This window comes from Mobula hypostoma, chromosome 29, assembly GCF_963921235.1.
Source record: "Mobula hypostoma chromosome 29, sMobHyp1.1, whole genome shotgun sequence".
Taxonomy (NCBI): domain Eukaryota; kingdom Metazoa; phylum Chordata; class Chondrichthyes; order Myliobatiformes; family Myliobatidae; genus Mobula; species Mobula hypostoma.
In genome coordinates, this window is record NC_086125.1 from 5,453,491 (window position 1) to 5,474,650 (window position 21,160).

The 21,160-nt window shown below is 42.7% G+C and overlaps 1 protein-coding gene across 1 annotated transcript in view; it reads right to left on the reverse strand.

Moving 5' to 3' along the window:
* LOC134339471 (voltage-dependent P/Q-type calcium channel subunit alpha-1A-like) overlaps positions 1 to 21,160 on the reverse strand; it is a 607,837-nt gene that overhangs the window by 112,337 nt on the left and 474,340 nt on the right. Inside the window, exons 30-33 of the mRNA XM_063036009.1 lie at positions 20,639 to 20,840; positions 12,487 to 12,651; positions 7,777 to 7,887; positions 6,746 to 6,829 (exon numbers count right to left, since the gene is read on the reverse strand). Coding sequence (XP_062892079.1) covers positions 6,746 to 6,829; positions 7,777 to 7,887; positions 12,487 to 12,651; positions 20,639 to 20,840 — 562 coding nt within the window. The remainder of the gene's footprint in view (positions 1 to 6,745; positions 6,830 to 7,776; positions 7,888 to 12,486; positions 12,652 to 20,638; positions 20,841 to 21,160) is intronic.

Sequence of the window (21,160 nt, forward strand, 5' to 3'; positions counted from 1 at the left end):
GGATAATCAGAGACTTCTTACCAGGTTGTAAATGGCTAATGCCTGTCTATCTAGGTACCATATCCGATGTGGACTTTGGTGACCATGGTTTTCCATATGGATCTATCCTTCATTTTTTGGATGACTTCCATTTCCTCGATGTGTAGCCACCTGGCTAGGCTTTTGATGTACATAAGCCGAGGTCTTCCTCTAGGTTTGCTCCCCTCAATCTTTCCAGAGAGTATGAGTTTTTCTAGTTCATCTTTCCGCATGATGTGTCCTAGGAATCTGAGTTGTCTTTCTCTTATTGTTGGTATGAGTGATCGAGCTGCTTGGGCTCTTCTGAGAACTACTTCATTTGATGTGTGTATGGCCCATGATATTTTTAACATTCTCCTGTAGAACCATAATTCAGCTGCTTCTAGTCTCTTTTCCATTGCTGGGGAAATGGTCCAGCATTCACTTCCATGAGTCAGGATAAAATAAATGTAGCACTGCAGTATTCTGTTTTTCGTGTACGTGCTCACCTTTCTGTCTGTTAATATGGTCTTCATTTTTTGGAAAGCTTCTTTTGCCATTGCTATTCTGTATTTGATATCTGTGTCGCACCTGCCATTACTTGTTATTAGGCTGCCAAGATATCTGAATTCGTTGACTTGTTCGATGTTTGTATTTCTGATCTTGGTCACACATTGTGGGATGTTTGTCTTTCTGGAGATGACCATGCTTTCTGTCTTCTTGGTGTTGATTGAGAGGCCTCTGTGATTACTTTCTGCTCCACTGTAGTGAGTAGTTCTTGAAGTTTTGTTCTGAGTCAGCTATTAGTACGATGTCAAAAGCATATCTGATGTTATTCATATTATGGCCTCCAATTGTGAATCCTTTGAAGTCTTTGATACTTCTCAAGATATTTTCACTATACAGGTTGTATAAGTCTGGCAAAAAGACACAACCTTGCCTGACTCCTCTCATGATATTCACATACTCACTCACTTCTCCTTCTGTTCTGATGGATGCTGTCTGGTCCCAGTATAAGTTTCTTAGGAAACGTATATCTTTCCCATCTATGTCAAGATCTTGAAGCATTTCCAGAAGATCTTGCTGTCTGACAGTGTCAAAAGCTTTTGTATAGTTGATGAAACATAGGTAGATGTCTTTTTGTACCTGGATGGCTCGTTCACAGATCATCCGTAGCATGAAAATTGCATTTCTGGTTCCAGTGTTTTCCACAAAGCCGCATTGTTCTTTACTGATTTCTGGTTTTATACAGTGTCTTGCTCTCATCATGATTACTCGGAGAATAATTTTTGCCACATGGCTCATCAGGCTTATTGTACGATATAACTCACATTCTGTTGCTCCCTCTTTCTTTGGAAGTGTGGTGAACACTGATTTACTTAAATAATCAGGTATCTCCCCATGATCATAGATTTCATTTGCTATTTCTGTTATTTTCTCTATTCCAAAATCTTCTAAGGCCAGTGTCATTTCAACAGCGATGTTGTCTGGACCAGTTGCTCTGTTATGTTTTGTTTTATTTACGGCTGCTTGAATTTCTGATTTTAGAATGCTAGGTCCTTCAAGATTCTTCTTTATGTTCGGTTTTTCTCCTCCTTGGTCTTCAAAAAGTTATTTTATATATTCTGCCCATCTGTTTAGGATTTCCTCTTTGTTCAAATGGCTAATATGAGGGGCAAAATTTTAAGGTGATTGGAGGAAAGTATAGGAGGAATGTCAGAGGAAGGTTTTGTATACTGAAAGTGGTGAGACACCCTGCCAGAAGTTCTGGTAAAAGCAGATACATTAGAGACATTTAGTAACTCTTAGATAGGCACAAGGATGATAGAAAAATGGAGGACTAAATAGGAGGGAAGGGTTAGATTGATCTTAGAGTAGGCTTAAAAAGTCGGCACCACATTGTGGCTCGAAGGGCCTGTCTGTGCTATACTGTTCTGTTCTGCTTCATGTGCTGTTTTAAGTAGTTGTAATTGGGTAACTGAATTATAACACCAAGTAAACCCCTCAGGCAATATGTTCTTCACCTATGGAAAGAAAGCCCCCTTTTACTGTTTTGATTTGTATTTTGCATAGTGGAAGCTTTGAATGAACAAACTGCATCAACTAATAAGTTAGTGGAAATGTACACCTATCTTTCCCAGCAAACCAGGTCAATTCTCTGGGAAAGCAAGTGATAACATGAAGAGCAAACATAAATTGCAGTGACCTCCCTTGATAAAGGTAGGGACATTTCTGCAGGAAACCAGCACGAGTAGAGGGTAGTTTTTGTGCATGAAATTAGTCTCAGTCACTTAATGGGGCACAGTGACCAAGTCTGATTGTCTGGTAAGCTGCTAAGTCCTTTCCACCCTGCCTGGCTTTCATAGCAGACAAACTGAAGAGAAACTTCACCTGTGTGCTTATTTGTGTTTAATCTCAAAAATGCAGAAACTGCAGCCTGTGTTACATACTTGGGAAAGCTTCTGGAATGGAAGAATTAACAATTAAGAGTGTAAAGGTGCATTTGGAAGTGGCACATAAGATATCTGTGCAAATGGCAGTGGTCCCTTCAGTATAACAGTCTCATCGTAATAATCAAAGCAATTGGTCAAAAGTGTATAACATAGGAAGCAAAAATACGGGCCCTATAGCTTTGTTCATTTTGCCTTTTGAGACCTTACTGTGTAGTGTGTAGATCCAGCTGCTGTCTTGCTATGTTTAGACTTTTCATTGCCAAGGTCAGTATGAAACGAATTCCTTTATGTTTAGGAAGTGTCGGACAGAGGTGAGGAGTCCAAAGCCATGCTAAAAAACACAATGCAAAGTAGCAACAGCAATTTCCACTTCAGCAGCACGTGCCATGCCAAGGGTACTTAGTTTGTGAATGCATTAGGCTCAAAAAGTTACAAACCAACCGTGGTCTACATGTAGATGTTGTTGATGGATGGTTGGAATTGGATTGCATTGGGATTGATTTGCAACCAGGTTTAAAATTAGTTGGCATGGACACACAGACGGGACATGGATGGACACATGAATTTCATAGTGCATTTTGATTGGATGAGTTATTTCACAAGGCGTTGCGCCAATAAAGCACAGATTACAGACAGCATGTGAAAAGATAAAACAAGATAAAAAGTCAATCATTATAGGTTTCTCACTTTCTTTTGCTGCCTATCTTCTATATCAAAACACAATGGTGACCGACTGACACAGACAGGAATGGTTCACGAGTGTTGGCCAGGGAACACACTTTCCTTGTGCATGGTTTCTACCATGATGTTAGTACTATTTGTGTAAAAACAATCCATTTTCAGCCAAACAATACAACATGGTTAGAAATAATTGGAATAATTCCCAGTGTAAAATTCAGTACTGCTTCCAGGTTTGATAAAGCTGGACCCCAAAATTAGCATTAAGATCAAGCGAGTAACACTCTTACACAAGGAGGTGGGTGTACGTGGCTTGCTGTACTAGATGGCATTCAGCTGTTATCTCACAATAGAATAGTGCGTCAAAGTGTAACACACTCTGGTTCCAACACAGCAAAACCAACCCACAAAGTGTTTCCCAGTTTCTGTATGCTTCCTGGCTGTTGAACCAATCCATTACTACGTAGCAGTGGTCATCAGACATACAAAGAAAAGTCCATATTTAATATTCTCCCATTTCACACACACCAAAGGGGCACCTGAAATAAAAAAAAATAGCAAACACCCTGTTCATGTTTATACAGCCAAACTGGTTTCAACACTTTAAAAGCAAGACATCATTGTAAAAAGATCAGTTGACTCTTTTCTTGCTTGGACACTTTGTCCAAGTTATCATTTTAAGTAGAAATGTTCTAAAACTTCCAAGCCTAACAGTAAAAGATGAGGAATTTCTTTAGCCAGAGAGTGGTGAATCTATGGAATTCATTGCCACAGGCAGCTGTGGATGGCAAATCATTGGGTATATTTAAGGCAAAGCTTGATTCTTGATTAGTCAGAGTGTAAAGGAACATGGGGAGAAGGTAGGAGACCGGGGCTGAGAGGGAAATAGATCAGTCATGATGAAATGGCAGAGCAGACTCGATGGGTCAAATGGCCTAATTCTTCTCCTATATCTTATGGTCTTATAAGATTGGGCTAACATGTGAGATCAATCTGTAATACCACATCATACTAATTTCATGTCTATTGTGGTTCTGTGGTGGCCAGAAACTTAGTTGTTTAGTTACCCAGGGATATTGTTTTCCATCCACACTTTTCATAACAGCAAAACTATACAGTTCAGATTGACATTTAAGATTCATGGCAACAAGGATATATACATTTCCATTTCATTGAAACTACTGTGGCAAATTCATCCCTGGGGGAGTTAGCATGAGGGAGGAGGGAGGTGTGAGGGGGTGGGGTGTAAGGGAATCTGTGGCACAAAGCATTGGTTGGAAACGGGAGGCACAATATAGTCTGGAGCAAACTGGATGGCTGGATTTAGCCCATGAATCACTTAAAGCCTCAAAGAGAGCTTTTGGTAATTGCATTGATTTTGAAAATGAGGATAGGGAAATTTGATGGACAAAGCCTCTATTACAGGAATATTTCAGAGCATTGACCAGGATGTTTTGGGCTGACAACTAGTTGACAACACCCAGGCTGTTCCGCATTGTCCACATAGTTTGGAGGACCGAAACCTTTTCCCAGGGAAGAAATGTTAAATTCTGGAAGGCATAGCTTTAATTTGAGAGGGAGAAAGTTTAAAGGAGGTGTGTAGGGCAAACTTTTCTTTAACAAAGAGTGGGAGCAGCCTGAACAGCTGCCAGATGTGGTGGAAGCAGATATGATAGTGGTGTTCAAGTGTTTTAGACAGGAGGTGTATTTGCAGGGAGGGATCAGTTTCATTTAGCATCATGCTTGCCCATTTATGATGGGCTGAGGGGCTTGTTCCTGGGCTATATTGTCCTTGTAATCCACAAAACTCCATTTGTTCATCAGTAGGGGCACTCTCCAAGACCTGTATAGATGTGATTCATTACAGTCCAATACTGATAGTGTGGGGAGAAACCCATAAACCCAATGGCTGGCTGAGTGTGTGGCTAAACCTGTGCTGGATGAATTTCACCCCATCTGCATCTGGTTCCAACCTGCTGAAAATCTGCACAGTAAACGGCATCAGATTTTGAGCTGACCCTTGTGGAATTCAGTGCAGGCAGGGTCAGGTCTGGGGTGAGGGGCTGTATTGGGATTTTCAACAAGGCAAAAACCCATTGAGGGAGAGTGTGATTTGCTAAGCGGACATGGTCGGGGCAAGACGCAGCCTCGCCTAACTTCAGCAAGTATATCGATAATGACCAGCAGATGACCCTCCAAGGGTGTCACACACTCCATACACAAGGGGCATCTGCAGTTCAGAGCTGGTGAAAGGAGTGACTTCGGCTCATGGAGGTATCGTGAGTTGAACAGGTTACTATTTGTCCCGTAGATTAGCTCCACTTCAGCGGACATCTGGCTGGGAGCTGAAGCGCAGCCATGCGGCAACGAAGATTGAGCAAGACCTGTGTGATACGGAGCTGGTTATAGAAGTCTGACTGAGCCCAGTCCTCTCCTTGTCTTTAAGATTAGTCTTATTTGTCACATGTACATCAAAACATACAGTGAAATGTGTCATTTGTGTCAAATCAAATCAGCAAGGATTGTGCTAGGCAGTCTGAAACAACACATGCCCACAAACTCACTAACCCTAACCAGAGCACCCAGAGAAAGTCGATGTGGTGATGGGGGGAACGTACAAACTCCTTGAACCCCAACCCTATGACTGGAACTGTAAAGTGTTGCAAGAGCTGTTACACTACCCTTCTGCATGAATGACTCCCCATTCCCACGCCCCACCTCCCAAACGATGTTTCCTAAACATTGTTACGAGCACAAACACTGATGAGAACAGTGTTAGTCAACAGGGACAGGTGGTGGTGTTCTAGGGATTGTATACATCACCCATGAATCACCAATAGAAACACAAGAGGCTGCAGATGCTGGAATCTGAAAGAGCTCAGCCAGTCAAGCAGGATTTCAATCTGAAATGTAGGCAATTTTGTTCCCCTCATCAATGATGCTCGACCTGCTGAGTTCCTCCAGCAGATTGTTGCTATGAATCACCGACAATGAGGCTCCTTATCACTGCCGCAGAGAATGTATCGTCCAAGGGGACCACAGCCTTCAGGTTTGTAAGCCTGCATGCTTCAATAAGCTGGAGAGCTATGTTGAGTGGAGTCAGGGCTTTACGCTTTGGCCCTTGGTAGGGTCACTCATGCCAAACAGGTCAAAGGTTAGAGGTCAGACACAGGTTAGTGGTCCACCACTCCTCCAGGTTTGGGGATTCAGCTCAGGCCTAACTGTGGCTGGTAAGACAAAATTGTTTCAGAAACGACAATGAAGAATCCTTCTATATCTGTGCTTGAGTCTCTACCCGGGTCTTGCATAGCTGACAATAGTGAAAACCGAGCTACTGAGATGATGAAGGAGGCCCTGAACACTGCCAGAGATGGCAGACCTTCATTGCTGCCCTAAACGCCAATGGCATATGGACAGTAGAGAGAATGTATGGACTTGTGTCTCATTACTTTCACAGGGTCATATACATCACACATTTGTCCTTCATATTGTTGCTGATGATGGGTTTACATCTCCCTGTTTTCCCCCCTTAACCCTGTGCATACTGTTACAGCAGAGATGCAGCTGCTGTTGATTAGTTGTTGTGTTTAGAACAAATGCTTTTGATCTGCACTTACCCAAAACTCTGTCACTAAAATATCAGTGACACTGCCCAGGACTGTGACAAAATCAAATATATTCCAAGCATCCCGAAAATAGTTCTGTGGAGCAGAAAGCAACAGTGTTAGCAATGTGCATGTTCTCCCTCCTCCTGAGAGTGCTGCAGAAATTACTGACCGTCATAGATGGAACGTTTAGTTATTATATGTTATTTCAAGCAATGAGTGTTGAATCACCCATTGGGAAAACAAGGAACACCAGCCTTGTTCAAAATTTCCTTCAAACCAAAGTTTAGGATGCAAGAGATTCTGCAGATGCTAGTAATCTTGAGCAAAACGCATAAAGTACTGGAGGAACTCAGAAGGAGCTGATGAAGGGATTCAGCCCACAATGGTGACTGTTCATTTCCCTCCATAGTTGCTGCCTGACTTGCTGAGTTCCTCCAGCATTTTGTGTGTGCTGCACACCGATCAACCACTAGATGGTGATGTGGAGTTTAGATAGATTCTTTCTAGTCCTGATGAGACATCCACACTACTGTAATCCTCCCCTATTCACGCACTTGCCTTCAGGTCTGCAATACCCTCCCTAAATCTCACCATTCGTCCACCTCTTTGTCCGAACTTTAGGTCATCTGCACCAATGTGGGTGAAACTATTAGCTTTTGACAGATGATGCACCTGGGGAGCACCTTGGGATATCTCAAAGTTGCTACATCAATGCAGGTCACTTTTGTTAGCATTTTACATCAAGTGCTATGCAGCACTAGGTCAAACCATTCAGTGGAATGGTAAGCGGACTGCCATATTATTCAGTTGCGGAATTGTATAATCAGTTACATTTTCACTGAACAACCGCTGACATTGTGGAAGTGTGTGCATCTAAGCATTGAGTTTAGGCAGAATTCTGTCTGATTGCAATACTGCCACTGGCAAATTGTGCCACAGTATTTACATCTCTTCACGTATGACAAATAGTCACCAAGTTGAGGTGGTAAGGAGCTACGGAGTCCAATGCCATTTATGTAAGACACCTGACAGGTACTCACCAGAATTCCAAAGGCAATAATCTTCAGAATACATTCACATGAAAACAAAATGGTGAACACCATATTGAGATACTTGAGCACATCATCGTAAGACTGTGGTTGATCAGAAAACTAAAATAAGAAAAAGAGAGCTTGGTTACTCAGTCAACCCTTGAGGCACTCTGGATATTGCACTTGTTGGACCTGTCACCTGTCACTCAACTTTGATAAATATTTGTTCCAAAGGAATAGGAATAGATAATTTGATGAGTAGAATTTAACCTAGCTTTTTCCCCCCAAAATGGTTACCTTGGTGTTCAACACTGCCCATTTTTTCCTGAAAAAAAAAACTTATACTTGCTCTCCACTCGGGTAAATGCTTGAGACGAACTGTAAGAACTTTATAAGTTGGAGTAAAGTTTGCCATTCGGCTCTTGAGCTTGCCTCATCATTCAACATGATCACAGTTGACATTGAGCCTCATCCACTTTTCTACCCCTCCCTGGATCATCTGATTCAAAGTTGTTTCTTTCTGTCCAAAAATCTATTGACTTCAGCTGGAAACACTCAGCGTCTGAACATCCAAAGCCCCTGCGGTGGAGAATTCCAAACATCCAGTGCTCTCTGAGGAAAGAACTTGCAGATCTAAATGGCGAATCTCTCATACTTTGCTATTACCCATTATTTATTACGAACCAGCATATCTCCTGTTAATCCCTGTTTCAATGAGGTTGTCGCTCATTTTTCTGAGCACAGGTTCATCTAGTCAATCACTCTGCATAGATCAACCACTCTCCCCCCCCCCATTACTGGAATTAACCCAGTGAATGCTCTCTGCACTGCCTCCAAATATTTCCTTCCTTACCCAAGCTGAACAAGAATTACCCCAAACTCCAAGTCTGGCATCACCATAGTCCAGCACAAATGGCCATCCACCCCATTGCATCAATGAACAACATACCAGTTGCCTTCCTAGATTCTTTTGTATTAGCAATTCATTACAAAAACATCACCCACCATTATTCACTCTTCAAAATGTCTCCAAACTGACTTCTCACCTTAATCATACTAGCAAATTTCCATGAAACTTGGGAAAAAAGATTAAAAATCCTTTCAGTGTTTTCTCCAGTGTAAATACAGGATTAAATGCTGATCTGAAGCAAAAGCCCTGTTAAGGGTAAGACATTTAGTCATAGTTAGTTTTGGTACTGCCTGTAACCTGTCATATTTATCAGACTGTGTATCCTGCAGTAGGGTGTATGGGGTCTCCAGGGAGGGGTAGCAAGTTGGGTGAAGGGGCTTGCTATGTCCATTGTGAGGCAGCTCAGTCACCTTTGGTCCCCACTGGTCACATAGCTCTCACCTGTGGCTCCAAATAGCTAACCTAACAAGCGGCATCATTGCTTGGTATGGAAACTGCACTGGGCAGACAGCAAAGCTCCCCGACGGGTCATCAGTTCTGCCCGGTGCATCAGCCTACTCGCCACCAGGGACATCTATATATAGAGAGGTATCGGAAATGGGTCAGTAACATCGTGAAGGATCCCACACACCTTGCTCATGGACTGTTTGTCCCATTGCTATCGCCATGCCAGGACCAAAACCAAAAACAGTTATTTTGCCTACGCAGTAAGGCAGATCAACAACTCCACCATTACATTATTATATCCTGCCAGTCACATTAAGTACAGCCTGGCATCACTTTGTGGACATACAGTCAATCAATGTAAATAGCTATCTGATGTATTTATATTTTGGTGTGTTTTATTATTATTATTAGTGTATTCTGTATCTTCTGTATTTTTTTGTGCAGCATCAGATCTGGAGTAACAATTATTTTGTTCCCCTTATTACTCTTGTGTACAGTAAGTGACATTAAGTAGTCTTGAACCTTGAATCATGAAGAGTTAACACACCCCAGAGCATCGCTTCAACAGGCGGGCAAAACCAGGTGAGGGTAGCCTGTGGGTTCATACCCCAGTGAGATAGGACTTGCCTGTCCTAGCATGCAAAGTCAGCTCTGACGGACTGGGCAGATAAGATCAATAAGGAGATCCAGTGGGCAGGAAGTTGGCTCTGTAACACCGTGGAAAGCAAAGGTGATGATAAGGCACAGAAGAAGTCATGGTCATCCACTGCAACTAAAGAAAACCCCTGCCACTGGACCTGAATTTCCAGTGTCAGGTGAGTGGAATGGCAGCAGCACAACGGCTTTTCCCCTTTAAAACTCGCCTGCACAAGTTTTAATACTTCCAATATTGCATTAGATGGCAACTAATCGATCATTTTGCAGTATTCTCTCTCCATGCTGTTGTGAAGACCTTCTGTATGGCATTGAAGAATCTAGTCCTCTTTGGACTACCTAAAATTTCTAGTAATCTCTCCCCTTCAGCCCGTAGAATGATTGCATTTCTTACTTTAATGGCGAAAAGATGTATTTTACAACATTGGAAAGAGCTTAATGCTCCAACTACCTTTTTTTGGTTTTCTCAGACGATTTTATGTTTGAATCTGGAGAAAATTAGAAGTAACCTTTATGATTCTTCATTTAAATTTGAACAGATTTGGGGACCTTTTATTCGTTATTTTCATTTAATGTAATATTTACCCTTCTTGTTTTTTTTTCACTGTTTTAATGGAGGTCGGGATTGAGGACGTGATTTTAAGTTTAACTCTGTTTGGTTTCAAGTTAGCCCATTGCTTTGCTTTGCTTTTAGTTAGTTGCACGGTGGGTTTTTTTTTGGGGTTTTTTTTTCTTTTTTTCCATTGATATATGTAAAATCTAGTATACTATTATGTTATCTTGGTTTCTTATGCTTAAATTACATTGTTTGTAGTATTTTCTTTTTGGTATTGTTATCTTTTGGAATTTTATTATACTTTAACATTGTATTAATGTTTATATGGCTTACCTTTTTTGTATACTTACTCAATAAAAAGATTTAAAAAGAAAGAAGAATCTAGTCCTAACCCACTGCTGAACCCTCATCTGTGTCTTCTGTTGCATTCTGACTTGGCTATTCCAACACACAATTGGCTGGCCTGTCCATTCCTGCTGGCATACACTTAAGGCCATTAAAAACTTTGTGGCCATGCCCTAACTTACTGTGTCCCATTAACCCTGCATCATAATACTCCCTGATGCACATTGCCATCTCATCTATTTTCCAACTCTTGGTTTTCAGATTCCTCCATGTCCTTGCCCTATCCCTTCTTCTGTGATAAGACCATAAGATATAGGAGCAGTATTAGGCCATTTGGCCCATTAAGTCTGCTCCGCCATTTCATCATGACTGATCCATTTTCCCTCTCAGCCTCAAACTCCTGCCTTCTCCCTGTATCCCTTCATACTCTGACCAGTCAAGAATCTATCAATCTCTGCCCTGAATATACGTAAAGACTTGGCCTCCACAGCCACAGGTAACAAATTCTGTAGATTCACCGCTCTCTGGCTTAAGAAATTCCACCTAATCTTTGTTCTAAAAGGATGCCCAACTATTCTGAGGTTGTGTCCTCCGGTCCTACTCTCCCATCATAGGAAACATCATCTTCACATCCACTCTATCAAGGCCTTTCAACATTCAATAAGGTTACCCCTTATTCTCCTGAGTTCTAGTGAATACAGGCCCAGAGCCATCAAACACTCTTCATGTGACAAGGTGTTCAATTCTGCAATCATTTTTGTGAACCTACTTTGAAACATCTCCAGTTTCAGCACATCCTTTCTAACAAAAGCAGCCCAAAACTGCTCACAATTCTCCAAACAAGGCCTAACCAATGCTTCACAAAGTTTCAATATTACATCCTTGATCTTAAATTCTCGTCCTCTTGAAATGAATGCTAACATCATGTGTGCCTTCCTCACCATAGACCCAACCTGCAAACTAATCTTTAGGGAATTGAGAGTCTTGTGCAGGATTCTCTAAAGGTTAACTTACAAATTGAGTTGTTGGTCAGGAAGGTAAATGCAATGTTGGCATTCATTCCGAGAGGACTAGACAATAAAAGCAAAGATGTAATGCTGAGGCTATATAAGGCATTGGTTAGACCACACTTTGAATATTGTGATTAGTTTTGGGCACCTTATCTAAAAAAAGGATTGCTGGCCTTGGTGAGGGTCTAAAGGAAGTTCACGAGAATAATTCTGGGAATGAAAGGGTTAGCATATTTGCATTTGATGGCTCTGGGCCATCACTGGTGTTTAGAAGAATGGGGTGGGGGTTCTCATTGAAACCTAACAAATATTGAGAGGCCTAGTTAGGGTGGATATGGAGAATATGTTTCTTATAGTGGGGGGGGCGCGTTGGAGTCTAGTAGCAGAGGGTACAGCTTCAGAAGACAGGGACTTCCAATTAGATCGGAGATGAGAAGGAATTTTTTTAGACAGAGGGTGCTGAATGTGTGGAATTCATTAATAAACTGGCCCTTGACTTCTTTTGGAGTTTAAGGGGCTAACTGGCAAAGATAAAGTGTGTGCAAAAGGCTTAATGGGTAAAATGTGCCTTTGTCTACCAACTAAATATAGTACCGTGGGACATTTAGTTGTTCAAGATTACGAGAGGACAGGGAGCTATCACCGACAGGATTATTGGCAATCGCCCTCTGCAACCAATAGGTGATGCTCCTTTGGAAGTGACATTCACCTAGATAAGTGTGGCAAGTCATGGATGGCCGGGGGGTGGGGGGGTGGATTTGTAGTATGAATAGCAATAGAGAGTCCTGTGCACTGACCTTCATCATTAGCACCACAGTGTTGAGGGCAATCATGGCCATGATTGTGTATTCAAACGGAGGTGACACCACAAACTGCCACATCTTGTACTGGAACGTCTGCTTGTTCTGTGGCATGTGTCGTGTCAAGGGTTTGGCACTTATAGCAAAATCGATGCAGGCTCTCTGCAAGAGAACAAACGACAATTCAGCAGGAGCAGGAAATCTTCAGACCATTAAACACTAACACAGCAAACACCTAGCTAACTGCTGTAAGCACTGGGAGGCTTCACTCCAATAAGAAACTGCAGAAACCGGAATCTGGAGCAACATACAGAACACTGGAGGATCTGAGCTGGCCAGGCAGTATGTATGAGGGGAAAGCTCCGGCCAAGACTCAAGATGAAGGATCTTGGCACAAAATGCCAACCATCCATTTTCTGGCCCATTGAGTTCCTCCAATATTTTGTGTGTAGCCCCACTTGTCATCCTGGAAATACAAGAGACTGCAGATACTCATTTGCTAAAATGGAAAGGACAACCTTGCCCAGACATTAGATTTCATTCAACACTGAGGAATGGATTTTGCTGTGACATCATCAATTGCCAACTTTTCAGCATCCTTGCTTTAGGAAGCTGTTGCCATTCCTTCCTCCCATTCAAAAGCGCTGGAAGCCAAGCTGTACACTTGCAGTTGGCTTCCGCTGTCAGTCCTGTTTTAGCCTCCTATTGCCGAACCTCCACTGCCGCTCCCTGATAGTGGCTGCCCGAGTTGATCGGGTGGTAAAGAAAGTGCATGGCATGCTGACTTTCATTGGTGAAGGCACTGAGTTCAAAAGTCAGGAAGTTATGCTGTAGCTTTATAAAAATGGTTAGGCCACAGCTGGAGACTTGCACTCAGTTCTGGTTGCCCCATTGTAGGAAGGATGCGGAGGCTTTGAAAAGGGTGCAGAAAGATTTACCAGGATGCTGCCTGGATTAGAGAGCAGGTGCTAATAAGGAGAGGTTAAATGAATTTTGGTTGTTCTCTCTGGAGTGGTGGAGACTGAGAGGAGAGCTGATAGAAGCTTATAAAATTCTGAGAAGCGTAGCGTAGATGGTCGGCATCTTTTTCTCAGGGTTAAAATGTCCGGTACTAGAGAAGCCTCCATTTAAGGTGAGAGGTGGAAAGCTTGAGGGAGATGTGCAGACAAGTTTTTTTTTTACACAGTGTGGTGAGTACCTGGAATGGGATGTCAGAGGAAGAAGCAGATACGATTAAACAGTTTAAAACATTAAAGTCAGAGGCTTTTAAGAGGCCCCTGAACAGACAGATTGATATGCAGATGTGGACAATGTTCAGGCAAAAAGGATTAGTTTAATCAAAGACACAAGAGCATCTGCTGATACTAGAAATCCAAAGCAATACACAAAGTGCTGGAAGAGCTCAGCAGGCCAGATAGCAAATGTGAAAAAAGGTGAACGGTCATCATTTCGGGTCGAGGCCCTTCAGGACTGGAAAGGAAGGGGGAAGGAGAAGGAATATGAAGGTGGGGGGAGGGGAGGAAAAAGTACAAGATGATAGGTGACAGGTGAAACGGGGAGGGGAGATGGTGAAGTAAAGAACTGGAAAGTCAATTCGTGAAAGAGATAAAGGGGGAATCTGATAGGAGAGAGCAGGAGGACAAAGGAGAAAGGGAAGTGGGAGGTGTGAGAGGGAAATAAGAATGGGGAATGGTGGAGAGCAGGGGGAGGGGACAATTACCGGAAGTTTAAGAAAACAATGTCAATGGCATCAGATTGGAGGCTACCCAGATGGAATATAAGGTGTTACTCCTTGAAGCTGCAAGTGGTCTCATCATGGCAGTAGAGGAGGCTATGAACGAGATATCAAAGTATCATTGGTTTAATTATTTCAGCACAGCTTCATTGGCTGAAGGCCTGTTCCTGTGGTGTGCTGTTCTGTGGTCCAAGATTTCTCCCCATGGTGGGAATGACTGGAAAGTTGTGAGAGAAATGTCTGAAAGTGTGGAGGAGAGGGAATCAAGAAGGGGTTAAATAATGCAGTTATGTAGTCCTCCACACTATAGAGCAGTAATGTTATCCCTTATTTGAAACCTGGCACCTTGCACAAAGATGCTGTGCATCTTGGAAAGGCTGCTTACTTGCTAAAAGCAACTCATCAAAATTAATGTGGGGGAGTCAGTGAAGATAAAATAACATCCTGGTGAATTTCTCCGTGTCACCCAAGATGCTTGACCTTTAGCTCATTTAACTGTGATTATAGATCATGGCCATTGACAAGTCGGAAATGTGCATCATACCTGTCAAGGTGGTGATGCCCATAGAATGTAACAGGGAAATGCCAGTCCCAAAGGCCTTGTGGCACTTAGGTTAGCTGTAAGGTCTTCCTAGTTAGACACATAAAATGCGGAGGAACTCAGCGGGCTGGACAGCATCTATGAAGGGGGAAAAACAGTTGACTTTCTGGCTGAGATCCTTCTGGGCCATTTCCAATTCTTCCTAGTGGCTGGTAGGAGAATCAGTGTTGGTATTGTGAGGGAAACCAGATTATAGAGAAACAAGTGCAGGAGAGGGATTGGTGGGACTGCTGTGAGTTGATACAGACCTGACTTAACAAAAACTACTAAGAGGATCATGACAGGAAGTGGCTGGCCCAATTCCTCTGTGGGCAGGACTTGAATCATAGAGAAGTACAGCACAGAAATAGGCCCTTCAGCCCATCTAGTCCATGCTAAAACCATTTAAGCTGCCTACTCCCAACGACCTGCACTGGGACCACAGCATTTCATATCCCTACCACCCATCCAAACCTCTTAAACATTGAAATTGAGCTTGCATGCACCACTTGTGCTGGCAGCTTATTCCACGCTCACAACCCTCTAAGTGAAGAAGTTTCTCGTCATGTTCCCATTAAACTTTTCACCTTTCACTCTTAATCCACAACATCTGGTGGTAGTCTCACCCAACCTCAGTGGAAAAAGCCTGCTTGCATTTACCCTTTCATACCCCTCATAATTTTGCATACATGTATCAAATCTCTGTCTTCTACGTTCTAAAGAATCCAGTCCTAACCTATTCAGTCTTTCCTTATAACTCAGGTCCTCCAGACCCAGCAACATCCTTGTAAGTTTTATCTGCACTCTTTCAACCTTGTTTACATCTTTCCTGTAGGTAAGTGATCAAAACTGCACATAATACTTCAAATTAGGCCTCACCAATGTCTTTTACAACCTCAACATAACATCCCATCTTCTATACTCAATATATTGATTTATGAAGGCCGAAGTGCCAAAGGCTTTCTTCACGATTCTCTCTACCTGTGGCGCAACTTTCAACGAGTTATGTACCTGTATTCCAGATCCCTTTGTTCTACCATGCTGTTCAGTGTCCTACCATTCACTGTGTAAGACCTACCTTGGATGATCCTACCGAAGTGCAAAACCTTGCACTTGTCTGCATTAAATTCCATCTGCCATTTTTCAGCCCATTTTTCCAGCTGATGCAGGTCCCTCTGCAAGTCATGATAGTCTTCCTCACTGTCCACTACATCCACAAAATTGGTGTCATCCGCGCATTTGCTGATCCATTTATCATCCATATCATTGATATAGTTGACAAACAACAACAGACCCAGCACCGATCCCTGTGACACACCATTAGTCACAGGCCTCCAGTCAGAGGCAATCCTGTACTACCACCGTCTGGCTTCTCTGACAAAGCCAAAATAGGGAAGGGATACAAACTTTTCAAAACCCATGCAAAACACTTTTTCAAGAATCTACACATTCACAAAAATACTAATGGGTTTCAATACATGTTTCAATTAAAACAAGCAACAGCTTTCCCCTCTAAGCAGTAGGAGAGGATATTTTTCTGCAGTTAGCTACAGGAGGTCTGCAATCTATCAGTGGCTCTGCATTGTAAATCAGCTTCAGTAATCGGTGCCACTGAAGTCAGCGAGACATTGTCATCGGCTGAATGAAACCCACTGCTGCTACACAGCCTGTTGAATGTGAGTGAATGAGCTTTAATTCCTCATTCTTGTTGATAACCATCTCCCACACAGAACAGTCATCAGGTTCAACACTCTTGACAATAATGAAGAAGCCATTTACACTATTCAAGATTGGAACAAAATTCAATTTGGAAATTACATTTTACAGAAAATTAATGAAAAATATTGCTCAGAGAGTTCAAACAAAGCCAGTCATGGTCTCTGGGAAGTCATCTCATTCTTTAGAAACACACATCAAAGTTGCTGGTGAACGCAGCAGGCCAGGCAGCATCTATAGGAAGAGGCGCAGTCGACGTTTCAGGCCGAGACCCTTCGTCAGTCCTGACGAAGGGTCTCGGCCTGAAACGTCGACTGCGCCTCTTCCTATAGATGCTGCCTGGCCTGCTGCGTTCACCAGCAACTTTGATGTGTGTTGCTTGAATTTCCAGCATCTGCAGAATTCCTGTTGTTTTCATTCTTTAGAAAACTTAGTTTTTGTAGATTATAACTAAACTATAAGACTTAAGAACATAAGAAATAGGAGCAGGAGTAGGCCATGTGGCCCATCGAGTCTGCCCTGCCATTCAATAAGATCATGGCTGATCTGTCTGTAAACTCAGCTCCATCTACCTGCCTTTTCTCCATAACCCTTAATTCCCTTACTTTGTAAAAACCTTTCTAACTGTTTCTTAAATATATTTAGTGAAGAAGCCTCAACTGCTTCCCTGGGCAGAGAATTCCACAGATTCACCACTCTCTGGAAAAAACAGTTTCTCCTCATCTCCATACTAAATCTTCTCCCCTGAATCTTGAGGCAATGTCCCCTAGTTCTAGTCTCACCTATCAATGGAAACAAGTTTCCTACTTCTATCATCAATCCCTTTCAAAATTTTGTATGTTTCTATAAGATCCCCTCTCATTCTTCTGAACTCCAGAGAGCATTGTCCCAGGTGACTCAATCTCTCCTCATAGGTTAACCCCTTCATCCCTGGAATCAACCTGGTGAACGTCCTCTGCACTGCCTCCAAAGCCAGTATATCCTTCCTCAAGTATGGAAACCAGAACTGCACACAGTACTCCAGGTGCGGCCTCACCAGTACCCTGTATAGAAACATAGAAAATAGGTGCAGGAGTAGGCCATTTGGCCCTTCGAGCCTGCACCGCCATTTATTATGATCATGGCTGATCATCCAACTCAGAACCCAGCCTTCCCTCCATACCCCCTGACCCCTGTAGCCACAAGGGCCATATCTAACTTCCTTTTAAACATAGCTAATGAACTGGCCTCAACAGTTTGCTGTGGCAGAGAATTTATTAGTTGCAGTATGACCTCCCTGCTCTTGAATTCAATCCCTCTAGCAATAAAGGCCAACATTCCGTTTGCCTTCTTAATAACCTGTTGTACCTGCAAGCCAACATTTTGCGATTCATGCACGAGCACTCCCAAGTCCCTCTGCACAACAGCATGCTGCAATCTTTCACCATTTAAATAATAATTTGCTGTTCCATTATTCCTTCCAAAGTGGATGATCTCACATTTACCAACGTTGTATTCCAGACCTTGGCCCACTCACTTAACCTATCTATATCCCTCTGCAGACTCTTCACATCCTCTATACAATTTGCTTTTCTACTCCATTTAGTGTCATCAGCAAATTTTGCTACACTACACTCAGTCCCCTCTTCCAAATCATCAATGTAAATGGTAAACAGCTGCGGGCCCAGCACCGACCCCAGCAGCACCCCACTCACCACTGACTGCCAACCGGAGAAACACCCATTTATTTTATACCAACTCTCTGCCTTCTATCGGTTAACCAATTCACTATCCACGCCAATACACTTCCTCCGACACATGCATCCGTATCTTATTTATAAGTCTCTTGTGTGGCACCTTATTGAACGCCTTCTAGAAATCCAAGAATACGACATCCACCTGTTTCCCTCTATCCACTGCACTCATTATGTCCTCAAAGAACTCCAGTAAGTTTGTCAAACAGGACCTAGCCTTTTTGAATCCATGCTGCGTCTGTCTAATGGAACCACTCCTTTCTAAATGTTTCGCTATTTCTTCCTTAATGACAGCTTCAAGCATTTTCCCGACTGTAGATGTTAAGCTAACTGGCCTATAGTTGGCCTTCTTTTGCCTACATCCTTTTTTAAAAAGTGCCTTGACATTTGCTGTCTTCCAGTCTGCCAGGACCTGCCCAGAGTCTAGAGAGTTTTGATAAATGATTACCAGCACGTCTACTATAACCTCTGCCAATTTCCTCAGCACCCTGGGATGCATCCCATCAGGACCAGGGGACTTATCTACCTTCAGGCCCTCTAGTTTTCTCATCACTATCTCTTTAGTGACAGTGATTTTATCCAGGTCCTCACCTCCTATTTTGTCCATAACATCCTTCTTTGGCATATTAGACGTGTGCTCCACCATGAAAACTGACACAAAATAGTCGTTCAATGCCTCAGCTGTTACCTTATCACCGAATATCAATTTCGCCTTATCATCTTCCAAGGGACCTACGTTGACTTTAGCCATAGGAGCAGGATTAGGCCATTTGGCCTATCAACTCTGCTCTGCCTTGCCATCATGGCTGATTTATTATCCCTTTCAACCCCATTCTTGTGCCTTCTCACCATAACATTTAACATCATTACTAATCAAGAACCTATACCCAGTGACTTGGGCTCCACAACCATCTGTGGCAGTGAATTCCAGAGGTTCATCATCACCCTTGGGCTGAAGGAATTCCTTCTCATTTCTGTTCTAAAGGGATGTCCCCCTATTCTGAGGCTGTACATTCTGGTCCTAGACTACTCACACTATATGACATATCCTTTCCACTCCACTCTATCTAGGCCTTTCAACATCGATAGGTCACAATGAGATCCCCCCTCATTCTTTTAAACTCCAGTGAGTACAGGCCAGGAGCCATCAAATGCTCCACGTACATTAACCCTTTCATTCCTGGAATAGTTCTTGTGAACCTCCTGGATTCTCGAATGCCAGCACATTGTTTCTTAGATAGGGGGCCCAAAACTGTATGCCAAGTGCAGTCTGACCAATGGCTTATAAAGCCTCAGTTATTATCCAATGAAATGAACACTGTTCATTGAAGCATATACCCATTGTTCTGCATTCTGCTTCCAAACATGAAATGTTCTGCTCGTCTGTCCTGACACACACTGAGCCCAGCCACCATCACACCTTGTGTGTGTCAATGATCGTTTGATCACAGTTAAACAATAAAAGAACATTAAACATTCTTTGACATATTTTCAAATCCCTCCATGGGTCTATCCTTCCCTTTTTCTGTTACCTCCTGTGGCTTTGTAACCTTCCAAGATCTTGGCACTGCTCTCAATCTGGCCGCTTGCTTGCCCTCTATTTAACCTCTCCACCACTCGCGGCTGTGTCTTCAACTGCTGACATTCTCTCTGCCACTCTCTCCTCTACGATGTTTTTAAAACCTTCATCTTTGACTAAGCATTTGACCTCCTGCTCTAATATTTCCTTTGGCGACAGTTCCTCACAGCAGCAAGGGAGGTTTTTGCTCTGTTAAAACAGCATGGAAAATAACCTTATGTCACGGCCAAGAAAGCTCGTCAACACCTTTACTTCCTCAGGAGGCTAAAGAAATTTGGTACGTCCCTGTCAACTCTCACCAATTCTTTTCAATGCATCATAGAAAGTGATACACAACAGCTTGGTATGGCAACTGCTCTGTGTGTGACTGCAAAAAACTGTAGAGAGTTGTGAACATAGCTCAACACATCACAGGAACCAGCCTCCCCTCTATGGACTCTGACTATACTTCTCACTGCCTCAGTAAAGCAGCCAACATAATCAAAAAAGATACAAAAGTTTGATGGCACATACCACCAAGCTCAGTCCTAATGATGGATCTCGACTTGAAACGTCAACTGTTTATTTTTCTCCAAAGATGCCACCAGAACTACTGAATTTTCCAGCATTTTGTGTGTGCTGTGCAAGATTTCCTCATCTGCAGAATAGCTTGTCTTCAGTTACTATTAGCACCTATTTATGAAATACTTAAGGTACTGTACATTTGCCTTAATGTTCAATATCCTTGACATCAATGCAATTAATTTCTGACCACCCTGCAATGACTCCAAAAAACACTACACTGGAAAATTGTACAAACCTCATACCTCATTTTTCTCCAGGCTGCAGTCTTCCATCATTTTGTCCCCCTGTTCTTGAAATGTGATGATGATCAAGGCCACAAAGATGTTCACAAAGAAGAAAGGGAAGACCACAAAATATACGACATAAAAAATGGACATCTCCATCCTGTAGCCAGGGCTGGGTCCTTGGTTCTCATAGGTAGCATCCACCGAGTGTTTCAGCACACTGTAGGGAAAAAGGAGCATTCAGGAGGACTTAGGAGCCAGAGTAGACCACTTGGCCCCTCAAGCTTGTACTGCCAGTTGGCTTTGGCATCATTTATTATGAAGATTAAGTTTAACCAAATTACACCACTTTCCTTGAGCTGGTGCTGCCTGACTGAGATGCCTCAGCATAATTCTCATTCAAGAAGATTTACAATGAGTGAACTGGCTTTCTCAAAAGACGTCTTTCCTTTTGGGGGGAGTGAAAAGCCACTGGAGGCAGGAGGAGGCTTTGAAGTCGCTGGTGATTATGCAGATATTGAGTGAGATGATTAAAATTCT